Genomic DNA, 16737 nt, shown 5'->3' with positions numbered 1-16737 from the left:
TAACATAGTCCGAGGTCACATTGTTATGGGAGACGCACTGCATCCTGTCAGTAAGATAAGAGTTAAACCAAGACAAGGCTAAGTCTGACATACCAATACATGTTTTGATACGCTCTAATAAAATGTTATGATCGACGGTATCGAAAGCAGCGCTAAGATCAAGAAGCAGCAACATAGATGACGCATCAGAATCCATCGTTAGCAATAGATCATTAGTCATTTTTGCGAGGGCTGTCTCTGTAGTGATTTGCCCTGAAACTGGATTGAAAGGGTTCACAGAGATTGTTAGACGCTAAGTGTTCATTTAGCTGCTGTGCAACTATTTTTTCAAGGATTTTCGAAATAAACGGAAGGTAGGACACCGGTCGGTAGTTTACCATGAGGTAAGGATCGAGGTTAGGTCTTTTGAGCAGAGGATGAATAACCACTTTTTTGAATGCTAGGGGAACAGTGCCAGAGGAAAGTGATAAGTTTATAATATTTAGGGATGGCGTGGCGCAGTGGAAGAGTGGCCGTGCGCAACCCAAGGGTCCCCGGTTCAATCCCCACCTAGTACCAACCTCGTCATGTCCGTTGTGTCCTGAGCAAGACACTTCACCCTTGCTCCTGATGGGTGCTGGTTAGCGCCTTGCATGGCAGCTCCCTCCATCAGTGTGTGAATGTGTGTGTGAATGGGTAAATGTGGAAGTAGTGTCAAAGCGCTTTGAGTACCTTGAAGGTAGAAAAGCGCTATACAAGTACAACCCATTTATCATTATTTATCATTTATTTAGCACTGATGGACCTAATATTGCAAACAGCTCCTTGATAAGATTCCCGCTACATCTACTTTATTATTACATGTACTATGTCTACTTTATTATTACATGTACTATGTCTTCACTACATCTACTTTATTATTACATGTACTATGTCTACACTAAAGTTAAAGTTAAAGTACCAATGATTGTCACGCACACACTAGGTGTGGTGAAATTTGTCCTCTGCATTTGACCCATCCCCTTTGCTCACCCCCTGGGAGGTGAGGGGAGCAGTGGGCAGCAGCGGTGCCGCGCCCGGGAATCATTTTTGGTGATTTAACCCCCAATTCCAACCCTTGATGCTGAGTGCCAAGCAGGGAGGTAATGGGTCCCATTTTTATAGTCTTTGGTATGACTCGGCCGGGCTATGAACTCACAACCTACCGATCTCAGGGCGGACACTCTAACCACTAGGCCACTACATCTACTTTATTATTACATGTACTATGTCTACTTTTTTATTACATGTACTATGTCTTCACTACAACTACTTTATTATTACATGTACTATGTCTACACTACATCTACTTTGTTGTTACATGTACTATGTCTACACTACATCTACTTTATTGTTACATGTACTATGTCTACACTACAACTACTTTATTATTACATGTACTATGTCTACACTACATCTACTTTATTACTACATGTACTATGTCTACACTACATCTACTTTATTATTACATGTACTATGTCTACACTACATCTACTTTATTATTACATGTACTATGTCTACACTACATCTACTTTATTATTACTACACCACCAGAGTTACATGAGTAACATTTCCCTGGTCTGAATAGTAGTACTACTATCTATGCGGTACTACATGTGTGGTAGTCATATAGTAGTACTACATGTGTAGTATAGTAGTACTACATGTGTAGTAGTCATATAGTAGCACTACATGTGTAGTAGTCATATAGTAGTACTACATGTGTAGTATAGTAGTACTACATGTGTAGTAGTCATATAGTAGTACTACATGTGTAGTATAGTAGTACTACATGTGTAGTATAGTAGTACTACATGTGTAATATAGTAGTACTACATGTGTAGTAGTCATATAGTAGTACTACATGTGTAGTATAGGAGTACTACATATGTAGTAGTCACATAGTAGTACTACATGTGTAGTAGTCATAGTAGTACTACATGTGTAGTATAGTAGTACTACATGTGTAGTATAGTAGTACTACATGTGTAGTATAGTAATACTACATGTGTAGTATAGTAGTACTACATGTGTAGTATAGTAATACTACATGTGTAGTATAGTAGTACTACATGTGTAGTAGTTGGGACAAAAAGGCTTGACACTGTTATGTCATCAATCTTTAAATGTAGCTTCTCTAGCGTATGTTAGCATGGACTGCTAGCTTAACATCGCCGTCGGGGTAGCATGAAATGCAGCCAACAAGTGCTAGCATGACTTTAGTTAGCATAAATAGCACAAGCAATAACAACGTAAGCTAACTTGGTAAGCGAGTTGTCCATATGGTAGCAGCAAGCTAATTTATGGACAGTTTATTTCAAATTGATCAATGTTGTGTTATGATAGAAAGGTTTGTTCTTATGCTAGCACTTAGCATGTAGCAGTTAGCAGTGTTAGCAGCAGCCTTCACAATGAAAGTCCTTCCTGCTTTTTCATTCGGGGCGCTCACACAGTCGTTCCTGTTAGCGTGAGCATTTAGCATGCTAGCTACAAGTTGTCACAACTCAATCCAGGTCAAAGTTCATCCTGTCAGCTGACCTCAGGTCCAACCGGGTGCGTTTACACGTGAATAACCACGTCGTCGTCCTCCTCCAGTCCAGCCCCGCCCCCACAGGGGTCCTGCATGTACCTATAGTCTCCTCCTGCGATGGCCAGCGCAGCGCCAGACCCCGCCATCATCCAGTCCTCCTCCCGCTCGCCCTCCTTCACGCCACGCCGCCAAGGAACGCTGCACCTGTTCTCCTTCTGCGGGTCCTGGTCCCCACCTCCCTCTTTTTGCTCCGCCTCCACGTTGACATAATGGAAGAAGTCCTCTGGAGGCTCAGAAGGGGACAGGCCCAGTCGCAGTGTCTCCAGCAGGACCGCCAGGCGTTGGAAAGTGGGCCGGCACTTGGGGACTGGACTCCAGCAGCTGTGCATGATGTCATAGCTGTGTCATATGACAGCTACAGTGAGTACATGTCATAGCGGTGTCACATGACAGCTACAGTAAGTACATGCTGTTATAGCTGTGTCACATGACAGCTACAGTAAGTACATGATGTCATAACAGTCACATGACAACTACAGTAAGTACATAATGTCATAGCTGTGTCACATGATAACTACAATGAGTACATGATGTCATAGCTGTGTCACATCATAACTACAGTGAGTACATGTCATAGCTGTGTCACATGACAGCTACAGTAAGTACATGCTGTCATAGCTGTATCACATGACAGCTACAGTGAGTACGAGATGTCATAGCTGACAACTACAGTAAGAATATGATGTCATAACTGAGTCACATTACAGCAACAATGAGTACATGTCATAGCTGTGTCACATGACAGCTACAGTAAGTACATGATGTCATAGCTGTGTCACATAACTACAGTGAGTACATGTAAAAGTTAAAGTACCAATGATTGTCACACACACACTAGGTGTGGCGAGATTATTCTCTGCATTTGACCCATCACCCTTGATCACCCCCTGGGAGGTGAGGGGAGCAGTGGGCAGCAGCGGTGGCCGCGCCCGGGAATCATTTTGGTGATTTAACCCCCAATTCCAACCCTTGATGCTGAGTGCCAAGCAGGGAGGTAATGGGTCCCATTTTTATAGTCTTTGGTATGACTCGGCCGGGATTTGAACTCACAACCTACCGATCTCAGGGCGGACACTCTAACCACTAGGCCACTGAGTAGGTATATATATATATATATATATATATATATATATATACATGTCATAGCTGTGTCACATGACAACTACAGTGAGTACATTATGTCATAGCTGTGTCACATGACAGCTACAGTGAGTACATGTCATAGCTGTGTCACATGACAACTACAGTAAGTACATTATGTCATAACTGAGTCACATGACAGCTACAATGAGTACATGATGTCATAGCTGTGTCACTTGACAGCTACAGTAAGTACATGACGTCATAGCTGTGTCACATGACAGCTACAGTGAGTACATGTCATAGCTGTGTCACATGACAACTACAGTGAGTACATTATGTCATAGCTGTGTCACATGACAGCTACAGTGAGTACATGTCATAGCTGTGTCACATGACAACTACAGTAAGTACATTATGTCATAACTGAGTCACATGACAGCTACAATGAGTACATGATGTCATAGCTGTGTCACTTGACAGCTACAGTAAGTACATGACGTCATAGCTGTGTCACATGACAGCTACAGTGAGTACATGTCATAGCTGTGTCACATGACAACTACAGTGAGTACATTATGTCATAGCTGTGTCACATGACAGCTACAGTGAGTACATGTCATAGCTGTGTCACATGACAACTACAGTGAGTACATTATGTCATAGCTGTGTCACATGACAGCTACAGTGAGTACATGTCATAGCTGTATCACATGACAGCTACAGTGAGTACATGATGTCATAACTGAGTCACATGATGTCATAGCTGTGTCACATGACAGCTACAGTAAGTACATGATGTCGTAGCTGTGTCACATGACAGCTACAGTAAGTACATGTCATATCTGTGTCTCATGACAGCTACAGTGAGTATATGATGTCATAGCTGACAACTACAGTAAGTACATGGCATAGCTGTGTCACATGACAGCTACAGTGAGTACATGTCATAGCTGTGTCACATGACAGCTACAGTGAGTACATGTCATAGCTATGTCACATGACAGCTACAGTAAGTACATGATGTCATAGCTGTGTCACATGACAGCTACAGTAAGTACATGTCATATCTGTGTCTCATGACAGCTACAGTGAGTATATGATGTCATAGCTGACAACTACAGTAAGTACATGATGGCATAGCTGTGTCACATGACAGCTACAGTGAGTACATGTCATAGCTGTGTCACACATGACAGCTACAGTGAGTACATGTCATAGCTATGTCACATAACAGCTACAGTAAGTACATGATGTAATAGCTGTGTCACATGACAGCTACAGTGAGTACATGTCATAGCTGAGTCACATGACAACTACAGTAAGTACATGATGTCATAGCTGTGTCACATGACTGAGTACATGATGTCATAGCTGTGCCACATGACAACTACAGTGAGTACATGTCATAGCTGTGTCACATGACAACTACAGTGAGTACATGTCAGCTGTGTCACATGACAACTACAGTGACTACATGATGTCATAGCTGTCACATGATAAGTACAGTGAGTACATGATGTCATAACTGTGTCACATGACAACTACAGTGACTACAAGATGTCATAGCTGTGTCAGGCCTAGTGGTTAGAGTGTCCGCCCTGAGATTGGTAGGTTGAGTCATAACAAAGACTATACAAATGGGACCCATTACCTCCCTGCTTGGCACTCAGCATCAAGAGTTGGAATTGGGGGGTTAAATCACCAAAAATGATTCCTGGGCGCGGCCACCGCTGCTGCCCGCTGCTCCCCTCACCTCCCAGGGGGTGATCAAGGGTGATGGGTCAAATGCAGAGAATAATTTTGCCACACAAAGTGTGTAAGTGTGACAATCATTGGTACAGTGAGTACATGATGTCATAACTGAGTCACATGACAACTACAGTAAGTACATGCTGTCATAGCTGTATCACATGACAGCTACAGTGAGTACATGATGTCATAACTGACAGCTACAGTAAGTACATGTCATAGCTGTGTCACATGACAACTACAGTGAGTATATCATGTCATAGCTGTGTCACATCACAACTACAGTGAGTACATGTCATAGCTGTGTCACATGACAACTACAGTGAGTAAATGATGTCATAGCTGTGTCACATGACAGCTACAGTGAGTACATGTCATAGCTGTGTCACATGACAACTACAGTGAGTACATGATGTCATAGCTGTATCACATGACAGCTACAATAAGTACATGCTGTCATAGCTGTATCACATGACAGCTACAGTGAGTACATGATGTCATAGCTGACAAATACAGTAAGTACATGTCATAACTGAGTCACATGACAGCTACAATGAGTACATGATGTCAAAGCTGTGTCACATGACAGCTACAGTAAGTACATGTCATAGCTGTGTCACATGACAACTACAGTGAGTACATCATGTCATAGCTGTGTCACATCACAACTACAGTGAGTACATGTCATAGCTGTGTCACATGACAACTACAGTGAGTAAATGATGTCATAGCTGTGTCACATGACAGCTACAGTGAGTACATGATGTCATAGCTATGTCACATGAATGCTACAGTAAGTACATGATGTCACAGCTGTGTCACATGACAGCTACAGTAAGTACATGATGTCATAGCTGTGTCACATGACAGCTACAGTAAGTACATAATGTCATAGCTGTGTCACATGACAGCTACAGTGAGTACATGTCATAGCTGAGTCACATGACAACTACAGTAAGTACATGATGTCATAGCTGTGTCACATGACAACTACAGTGAGTACATGATGTCATAGCTGTGTCACATCACAACTACAGTGAATACATGATGTCATAACTGAATCACATGACAACTACAGTAAGTACATGATGTCATAGCTGTGTCACATGACAACTACAGTGAGTACATGATGTCATAGCTGTGTCACATGACAACTACAGTGAGTACATGATGTCATAGCTGTTTCACATGACTGCTACAGTGAGTACATGATGTCATAACTGTTTCACATGGCAACTACAGTGAGTACATGATGTCATAGCTGTTTCACATGACAGCTACAGTGAGTACATGTCATAACTGAGTCACATCACAACTACAGTGAGTACATGATGTCATAGTTGTGTCACATGACAGCTACAGTGAGTACATGTCATAGCTTTGTCACATGACAGCTACAGTAAGTACATGTCATAGCTGTGTCACAAGACAACTACAGTAAGTACATGATGTCATAACTGAGTCACAAGACATCTACAGTAAGTACATGTCATAACTGAGTCACATGACAGCTATAGTGAGTACATGATGTCATAGCTGTATCACACGACAGTTACAGTAAGTACATGATGTCATAACTGAGTCACATGACAGCTATAGTGAGTACATGATGTCATAGCTGTATCACATGACAGCTACAGTAAGTACATGATGTCATAGCTGTCCGTGGGACAAATTTTCAAGCGTTGACCGGTCTGCAGTTACAAAAAGGTTGGGGACCACTGCCCTATGTGACACATAGCAGTGTCACATGACAGCTACAGTAAGTACATGATGTCATAACTATGTCACATGACAGCTACAGAAAGTACATGATGTCGTAGCTGTGTCACACGACAACTACAGTGAGTACATGTCGTAGTTGTGTCACATGACAACTACAGTGAGTACATGTCATAACTGAGTCACAAGACAATTACAGTAAGTACATGTCATAACTGTGTCACATGACAGCTACAGTAAGTACATGATGTCATAGCTGTGTCAAATGACAGCTACAGTAAGTACATGATGTCATAGCTGTGTCACATGACAGCTACAGTAAATACATGTCATAACAGTCACATGACAACTACAGTAAGTAGATGATTCATAACTGAGTCACATGACAACTACAGTAAGTACATGGTGTCATAGCTGTGTCACATGACAACTACAGTAAGTACATTATGTCATAACTGAGTCACATGACAACTACAGTAAGTACATTATGTCATAACTGAGTCACATGACAACTACAGTAAGTACATTATGTCATAACTGAGTCACATGACAACTACAGTAAGTACATTGTCATAACTGAGTCACATGACAACTACAGTAAGTACATTATGTCATAACTGAGTGACATGACAACTACAGTGACATATGTGGAGTGTGACACATGATGTGTTGGAGTGTGACACACATGATGTGTTGGAGTGTGACACACATGATGTGTTGGAGTGTGACTCACATGATGTTTTGGAGTGTGACTCACATGATGTGTTGAGGTGTGACACACATGATGTGTTGGAGTGTGACTCACATGTCTTGTCTACATTCAGCAGGTTTCTTCAGACGATCTCCTCGGATCAAATACTCGTAGATCTCAGAGTTGTCTACGCCTGGATATGGAGTCTGACCCCGGGTCATAATTTCCCACATGGTCACACCAAATGCCCACTGACACACACACACACACACACACACACACACACAAATTTCAATGTGATGGATTGAGAGAGCGAAGAACTGCTGAGCACAGGAAGTGATGTCACAAAAAGTGTGTGTGTGTGTGTACCACATCACTCTGTGTTGTGTAGACGTTGTCAGCCAGACTCTCCAAAGCGATCCATTTGACTGGAAGTTTAGAAAGTGATCCTTGTCTGTAGTAATCTCCTGTGTAGATCTTCTTGGACAGACCAAAGTCTGCCACACACACCACCATCTTCTCATCCAGCCTGACACACACACACACACACACACATTAGAAGGAGTGTATTTCCTGTGAGAGGACAGAGCAGGAAGACAAGATGTCTGACATGCAGTTGCGAGCGGCCAGGTCTCTGTGGATGATGTTCCTCCTGCTCAGGTAGTCCATCCCCCGACACACGTCCACCATGAACTGGACCAGGACTTGGAGGGACAAGTCCTGTGGGTCACAACACCTTCAGTGACTCAGTGTTGGAGGGAGTGAAGGTCAATGTTAGTGTTGGAGGTCATGAAGGTCAAAACCTTGGAGGGAATGAAGGTCAAAGCATTAAAGGGAGTGAAGGTCAAAGCCTTGGAGGTCATGAAGGTCAAAGTGTTGGAGGGAGTGAAGGTAAAAGCCTTCCAGGTCATGAAGGTCAAAGCATTGGAGGTCATGAAGGTCAAAGCGTTAAAGGGAGTGAAGTTCAAAGCCTTGGAGGTCATGAAGGTCAAAGCGTTGGAGGGAGTGAAAGTCAAAGTGTTGGAGGTCATGAAGGTCAAAGCCTTCCAGGTCATAAAGGTCAAAGCGTTGGAGGGAGTGAAGGTCAATGTTACTGTTAGAGGTCATGAAAGTCAAATCCTTGGAGGGAGTGAAGGTCAATGTTAGTGTTGGAGGTCATAAAGGTCAAAGCTTTGGAGGGAGTGAAGGTCAAAGCATTGGAGGTAGTGAAGGTCAAAGCCTTGGAGGTCATGAAGGTCAATGCATTGGAGGGTGTGAAGGTCAAATGGTTGGAGGTAGTGAAGGTCAAATGGTTGGAGGTCATGAAGGTCAAAACGTTTGAGGGAGTGAAGGTCAAAGTGTTGGAGGTTGTGAAGGTCAAAGCGTTGGAGGTCGTGAAGGTCAAAGCATTGGAGGTCGTGAAGGTCAAAGCGTTGGAGGTGGTGAAGGTCAAAGCGTTGGAGGTGGTGAAGGTCAAAGTGTTGGAAGTGGTGAAGGTCAAATGGTTGGAGGTGGTGAAGGTCAAAGCGTTGGAGGTTGTGAATGTCAAAGTGTTGGAAGTGGTGAAGGTCAAAGCGTTGGAGGTGGTGAAAGTCAAAGTGTTGGAGGTGGTGAAGGTCAAAGCGTTGGAGGTTGTGAAGGTCAAAGCGTTGGAGGTGGTGAAGGTCAAAGCGTTGGAGGTGGTGAAAGTCAAAGTGTTGGAGGTGGTGAAGGTCAAAGCGATGGAGGTGGTGAAGGTCAAAGCGTTGGAGGTGGTGAAAGTCAAAGCGTTGGAGGTGGTGAAAGTCAAAGCGTTGGAGGTGGTGAAAGTCAAAGCGTTGGAGGTAGTGAAGGTCAAAGCGTTGGAGGTAGTGAAGGTCAAAGCGTTGGAGGTTGTGAATGTCAAAGTGTTGGAAGTAGTGAAGGTCAAAGCGATGGAGGTGGTGAAGGTCGAAGTATTACAAATGGCTGATCTCCCAGCCTGGACAGGAGCAAGAAGGTGTGCAGGTCTCCATGCTTCATGAAGGGGAGGACCACCATGGGGATGGGCAAACGTTGACCAGGACGTGGCTGCAGGCTGACTCCTGATGGATCAAAGGAGCGGTCAATCAACTTGTTGACCTTTGATCCAAAGAGCGTGCAGGTCACCGATGAGCTGGATGACGTTGGCGTGGTGGAAGTCCTTCATGTGGGCCGCCTCCTTCAGACACTGCTCGATGTCACTTGACGAGGTGATGTCGGCTGGACACGCCCACAAACACAGTGAGGCACAAACAAGACTAGCTCCGCTCTCTTGTCTATACATGGTCTGGGGACATTTGCTCACATTTCAGAACTTTGACTGCCACCTTCTGGGCCGGTGAGTGGTCCGCCTTCAGCAAGGCTTCACGCACGGAGCCGAACTCACCTGCACGCAGGTAAAGGCCTGCGTAAGCTCTTGTCAGGGACCACCTGAACACAGGAAGTTACCTTTTCCCAGCATGTGACCGAGTACCAGCTGCCTCTCTGGGATCAGAACATCCTTCAGTTTGTTCTTCAGGTCCTGGCTGATGCCCAGAGTGTCCACTAGAGGGAGACACGGTGCACACAGGTCAGGATCTCGGCGGATAGGTGGTAGCAGCCTACGGACTCACGTGTGGACTGCATGTCGCCAGCGTTCCTGTTGAAGGAGCGAGCGGCCGTGAAGGACACGGAAGCGTCGGTTCTATCTGGCTGGAAAACCCGCCTGAGGATAGACAAAGTGGTGACAGGCCGCTGCCGGGAAGGCTCTATGACTTCTCCTACCCAAAGTGTGTCTCCTTCCCTCGCCGCCGAGCAAACACGGAGAAGAGCAGCGCCAGCACGCTCAGCGCCAGCAGTCCAAAGAGCACGCCTACCCAAAGGTGGTTCCGCTGCACGCCAACACCTACAGACGCCGTCTTTAACGTCTTCTCTGGCGCTCAGTTAGCAGCTCACCGCTTACCTGCAGAAGGAAGCACCACAACCAAGGGGCTCCAGGGTCCACATCCGATCAGCGTGCAGGCTGACACCTGGACCGAGGCGTTAAAGAAACGCCCGCCCCCGGACAGGTGAGCCCAGGTGTCCTTAAACAGCAGAGGCTCCTGGAACAAAGACATGCTGGTGCTACATGAGACCTCCTCCAGCCCCCACAACAAGGTGCTACACAAGACTTCCTCCAGCCCCCGCTGCAAGACTGGTGCTACACGAGACCTCCTCCAGCCCCCACAGCAAGGTGCTGCATGAGACCTCATCCAGCTCCCGCAGCAAAGTGCTACATGGGACCTCCTCCAGCCCCCGCAGCAAGGTGCTGCATGAGACCTCATCCATCTCCCGCAGCAAGGTGCTACATGGGACCTCCTCCAGCCCCCGCAGCAAGGTGCTGCATGAGACCTCATCCGGCCCCCGCAGCAAGGTGCTAGACGAGATCTCCTCCAGCCCCCACAGCAAGGTGCTATACGGGACCTCCTCCAGCTCCCGCAGCAAGGTGCTGCATGAGACCTCATCCAGCTCCCGCAGCAAGGTGCTGCATGAGACCTCTTCCAGCCCCCGTAGCGAGGTGTTACAGGAAACCTCATCCGGCCCCCGCAGCCAGGTGCTGCATGAGACCTCATCCATCTCCCGCAGCAAGGTGCTTCATGAGATCTCATCCAGCTCCCGCAGCAAGGTGCTACATGAGACCTCATCCGGCCCCCGCAGCCAGGTGCTGCATGAGACCTCATCCGGCCCCCGCAGCCAGGTGCTTCATGAGACCTCATCCAGCTCCCGCAGCAAGGTGCTACATGAGACTTCATCCGGCCCCCGCAGCCAGGTGCTGCATGAGACCTCATCCGGCCCCCGCAGCCAGGTGCTGCATGAGACCTCATCCATCCCCCGCAGCAAGGTGCTTCATGAGACCTCATCCAGCTCCCGCAGCAAGGTGCTACATGAGACTTCATCCGGCCCCCGCAGCCAGGTGCTGCATGAGACCTCATCCGGCCCCCGCAGCCAGGTGCTGCATGAGACCTCATCCAGCCCACGCAGCAAGGTGCTGCATGAGACCTCATCCAGCCCCCGCAGCAAGGTGCTGCATGAGACCTCATCCAGCTCCCGCAGCAAGGTGCTACATGGGACCTCCTCCAGCCCCCGCAGCAAGGTGCTGCATGAGACCTCATCCGGCCCCCGCAGCAAGGTGCTAGACGAGATCTCCTCCAGCCCCCACAGCAAGGTGCTATACGGGACCTCCTCCAGCTCCCGCAGTAAGGTGCTGCATGAGACCTCATCCAGCTCCCGCAGCAAGGTGCTGCATGAGACCTCTTCCAGCCCCCGCAGCGAGGTGTTACAGGAAACCTCATCCGGCCCCCGCAGCCAGGTGCTGCATGAGACCTCATCCAGCCCCCGCAGCAAGGTGCTTCATGAGATCTCATCCAGCTCCCGCAGCAAGGTGCTACATGAGACCTCATCCGGCCCCCGCAGCCAGGTGCTGCATGAGACCTCATCCAGCCCCCGCAGCCAGGTGCTGCATGAGACCTCATCCAGCCCCCGCAGCAAGGTGCTTCATGAGACCTCATCCAGCTCCCGCAGCATGGTGCTACATGAGACTTCATCCGGCCCCCGCAGCCAGGTGCTGCATGAGACCTCATCCGGCCCCCGCAGCCAGGTGCTGCATGAGACCTCATCCATCCCCCGCAGCAAGGTGCTTCATGAGACCTCATCCAGCTCCCGCAGCAAGGTGCTACATGAGACTTCATCCGGCCCCCGCAGCCAGGTGCTGCATGAGACCTCATCCGGCCCCCGCAGCCAGGTGCTGCATGAGACCTCATCCAGCCCACGCAGCAAGGTGCTGCATGAGACCTCATCCAGCCCCCGCAGCAAGGTGCTGCATGAGACCTCATCCAGCCCCCGCAGCAAGGTGCTTCATGAGACCTCATCCAGCTCCCGCAGCCAGGTGCTGCATGAGACCTCATCCAGCCCCCGCAGCAAGGTGCTTCATGAGACCTCATCCAGCTCCCGCAGCCAGGTGCTGCATGAGACCTCATCCAGCCCACGCAGCAAGGTGCTGCATGAGACCTCATCCAGCCCACGCAGCAAGGTGCTGCATGAGATCTCATCCAGCCCACGCAGCAAGGTGCTGCATGAGACCTCATCCAGCCCACGCAGCAAGGTGCTACATGAGACTTCATTCGGCCCCCTCAGCAAGGTGCTGCATGAGACCTCATCCAGCCCCCGCAGCAAGGTGCTTCATGAGACCTCATCCAGCTCCCGCAGCCAGGTGCTGCATGAGACCTCATCCAGCCCATGCAGCAAGGTGCTGCATGAGACCTCATCCAGCCCACGCAGCAAGGTGCTGCATGAGACCTCATCCAGCCCACGCAGCAAGGTGCTACATGAGACTTCATTCGGCCCCCTCAGCAAGGTGCTGCATGAGACCTCATCCAGCCTCCGCAGCAAGGTCCTCACCTGTCGCTCTCCTCCCACCGTCCATTGCACCTTGTAGGCCAGCAGCTCACCCTGAAGCTCCGCCTCCTCCAGCCCCGCCCACCTCAGGGTCAGCTGCTTCTCAGAGAGGTCAAAGGTCAGGTTCCTGGGTGCTGTGGTGGGCACTGCTGAGACAAAAGATCATGTGACACTGTTGCGACACTGTAGCGATACTGTAGTGAAACTGCAGCAACATTGCAGCGATACTGTAGTGACATTGCAGCGATACTGTAGTGACACTGCAATGACACTGCAGCGACACTGTAGCGATACTGCAGCGACACTGCAGCGACACTGCAGCGACACTGTTGTGACACTGCAGCGATACTGTAGTGACACTGCAGCGATACTGCAGCGACACTGTAGTGACACTGCAGCGACACTGTAGTGACACTGCAGCAATACTGTAGTGACACTGCAGCGATACTGTAGTGACACTGCAGCAACACTAGTGATACTGCATCGATGCTGTAAGGACACTGTAGCGATACTGCAGTGACACTGTAGTAATACTGTAGAGACACTGTAGTAATACTGGAGCGATACTGTAGAAACACTATTAATACTGGAGCGATACTGCAGCGACACTGTTGTGACACTGCAGCGATACTGAAGTGACACTGCCGCAATGCAGTAGACACTGCAGCAATACTGTATTGATACTGTAGAGACACTGCAGCGATACTGTATAGAGGCTGCAGTATCGCTGCAGTGTCTACAGTATCGCTGCAGTGTCTCTACAGTATCACTACAGTATTGCTGCACTGTCACTACAGTGTCGCTGGAGTATCGCTGCAGTGTCACTACAGCATTGTGCAGAGACACTGTAGTGACTCTGCAGCGATACTGTAGAGACACTGTAGTGACACTGCAGCGATACGGTAGAGACACTGTAGCGATACTGTAGGGACACTGTAGAGACACTGTAGTAATACTGGGGTGATACTGTAGAGACACTAGTAATACTGGAGCGATACTGTAGAGACACTATTAATACTGGAGCGATACTGTAGAGACACTGTAGTAATGCTGGAGCGATATTGGAGTGATACTGTAGTAATACTGGAGCGATACTGTAAGGACACTAGTGACACTGTAGCGACACATATGCGGTCCTCTCCAAGGTTTCTCATAGTCATTCACATTGACGTCCCACTGGGGTGAGTTTTTGCTTGCCCTTATGTGGGCTCTGTACCGAGGATGTCGTTGTGGCTTGTGCAGCCCTTTGAGACACTTGTGATTTAGGGCTATATAAATAAACATTGATTGATTGACATTGAGTGACACTGTCATGATACTGTAGTGACACTGTCATGATACTGTAGCAATACTGTAGTAATGCTGGAGCGATACTGTATAATTTAATTACAACCAATGTTATTGTGAGGTCACAAATGAATATTTACCTGACTCAGGTGTGAGGAAGTGCGTCCAGGAAGAGAAGGGCGACGCCCCCAACTCGTTAACACAGGAAACTCTCACGCTGTAGTTGGCGTGATGGCGGAGTCCAGAGAGGACATGTTGGTGAGGAGGAACCACAACCTCCTCGTGCCGCTGAGGAGCAACCACAACCTCCTCGTGTCGCTGAGGAGCAACCACAACCTCCTCGTGTCGCTGAGGAGCAACCACAACCTCCTCGTCCAGAAAGTCCCGCCTCCTGGGAGCACGCCATAGCAGCTGTGTAGGAGGAGTCATAAGTCCATGGAACCTTTGTGTGTGTGCGCGAGTGCATCCGTGTGTGTGTGTGCGTTACCTGTATGACACAGGTGGACAGCTGGGAATGACCAGTGAATCCTGGTTGCCATGACAACATTACCTCTTTGGCCGGGGTCAGGTCCACTGTGAGTCCAACAGGAGCTGAGGGCAACACTGCCAAGCATGCTAGTGTTAGACAGAGAAGGTCAAGTGTGACCAGGACCACTCACCTTTGATGAAGACAGTCCCGGTTCTGGACACGGAGATCCCGCGTGCGTTCTTGGCCTCGCAGTAGAACTTGAGGGTGTTGTTGACACCTGGCGGTCACACAACACCTGAGTCCTCACCACAGCTACTTGGCAGGTGAGCTCTCACCTGGGACCACCAGGACGGACGGGGACGGTCTGGCCTCGGCCTGGCGAACCCCCCCCAGCCACCACAGAACCTCCACAGGCTCGGGCGGGCCCACGGCGCCGCAGCTGAGGTTGAAGGGCGTGTGGGGCCGTGTGGACACGTCCTGGGGCTCCAGGATGAAGTGTGGGACGCCTGAGGACAAAGATGGCGGCGCTCACTAAACAGGAAGTGACCACCTCCCCTCACTCACTAAACAGGAAGTGAACACCTCCCCCCACTCACTTAGCAGGAAGTGAACACCTCCCCCCACTCACTAAACAGGAAGTGACCACCTCCCCTCACTCACTAAACAGGAAGTGACCACCTCCCCCACTCACTAAACAGGAAGTGACCACCTCCCCCCACTCACTGAACAGGAAGTGACCACCTCCCCCACTCACTTAGCGGGAAGTGACCACCTCCCCCACTCACTTAGCAGGAAATGACCACCTCCCCCACACACTAAACAGGAAGTGACGACCTCCCCCCACGCACTAAACAGGAAGTGACCACCCCCCCCACTCACTAAGCAGGAAGTGACCACCTCCCCCCACTCACCTTCCACTGTGATCCAGGCCCGCTGGGAGGAGAAGGTGGTGCCGTGGAAGTCCACCTCACACCAGTACTGACCCGCATCCTGCTGCTGGACCGCCTTCAGGCTGGAAGGGACAACAGACCTGGTCATGTGCGCCTGGATTCCAGTGGGATCAGTGCAGCTTACACAAAGGATTGTGGGCCGTGGTCACATGACTTGCCGCTACACACCTGTGGAAGGTGGTCACATGACTTGCTGCTACACACCTGTGGAAGGTCTCCCAGTGCTGGTCTCCCAGCGAGATGAACATCTGGTCGCTGCCCAGCAGCTGCTGGCCGTCCTTCATCCACACCACTTCCGGTTCCTCCACACCTTCCACGGCGCAGCCCACACGCACGCCGTGGCCTTGCGACACCGTCTGGTTGGCGGGATGCTTGGTGAACGTCACACCTGACCGACGGACACTTGACTTACTCCAGTGCGCATGCTCACAGCTGACCATGACTTCACATGAAATCAGGTCAAAGAGCATTTGGACTCACCGCCGGCACACAAGCCGTCCGAGCCGAGCAGAACCAGGACCAGCACGCGCGCGAGCATGTTGTTGTTGTTGTTCCGTGCAGGTCGCGCGCGGGGGACAAAGAGCACTTGGAACACGCGCATGTGCACGCGCCTGCTGGGCTCCGACTTTCGGCCGTCCAAAAAAGGCAAAAGCAAGAAAAACAAAAGGTTGCTACTTCGAAGAAACTTCAACCAACTCCGAGAGCAGGCAAGTGTTTGCCGAGATTGATGACGTCACACCACACCGGATGCGCGATTCAGCGCCTTCAAAACAAAATGCTTTGGATC

General features: G+C 49.0%; 1 protein-coding gene across 4 annotated transcripts; it reads right to left on the bottom strand.

Annotated features, from left to right (window-relative positions):
• Positions 1-2114: 2114 nt before the first annotated feature.
• tyro3 (TYRO3 protein tyrosine kinase) lies at positions 2115-16570 on the bottom strand. 4 transcript variants are annotated; one of them, XM_061981722.2, is made up of 19 exons: positions 16431-16570; positions 16155-16338; positions 15912-16012; positions 15336-15506; positions 15191-15277; positions 15019-15134; positions 14672-14942; positions 13248-13390; positions 10774-10912; positions 10596-10716; positions 10445-10536; positions 10281-10376; positions 10138-10218; positions 9960-10052; positions 9774-9895; positions 8464-8573; positions 8223-8382; positions 7968-8104; positions 2115-2947 (listed from the first exon to the last, which is right to left on the bottom strand). In XM_061981722.2, exons 1-19 carry the CDS (start codon positions 16549-16551, stop codon positions 2578-2580), a joined length of 2715 nt encoding a protein of 904 aa, XP_061837706.2. In that variant the 5' UTR covers positions 16552-16570; the 3' UTR covers positions 2115-2577. The 4 variants fall into 4 exon arrangements, with proteins under 4 accessions (XP_061837706.2, XP_061837708.2, XP_061837709.2 ...); XM_061981724.2 differs by having other exon boundaries at positions 2115-2929; XM_061981725.2 differs by having other exon boundaries at positions 2815-2963.
• Between the last annotated feature and the right edge of the window lie 167 nt (positions 16571-16737).

Source organism: Nerophis lumbriciformis, linkage group LG24 (genome assembly GCF_033978685.3).
Source record: "Nerophis lumbriciformis linkage group LG24, RoL_Nlum_v2.1, whole genome shotgun sequence".
Classification (NCBI taxonomy): Eukaryota; Metazoa; Chordata; class Actinopteri; order Syngnathiformes; family Syngnathidae; genus Nerophis; species Nerophis lumbriciformis.
Note: the sequence above shows the minus strand (reverse complement) of the source record. Positions and strands in the feature narration are given on the sequence as shown.

Coding starts and splice junctions, on each gene's coding strand:
- tyro3 (XM_061981722.2), bottom strand. CDS start 16,551: ATGCGCGTGTTCCAAGTGCTCTTTGTCCCCCGCGCGCGACCTGCACGG. Junction 10,219..10,280: donor CGGTCACATGCTGGGAAAAG/GTAACTTCCTGT, acceptor ACCTGCGTGCAG/GTGAGTTCGGCTCCGTGCGT. Junction 8,574..9,773: donor GGCTGGGAGATCAGCCATTT/GTAATACTTCGA, acceptor TGTGACCCACAG/GACTTGTCCCTCCAAGTCCT.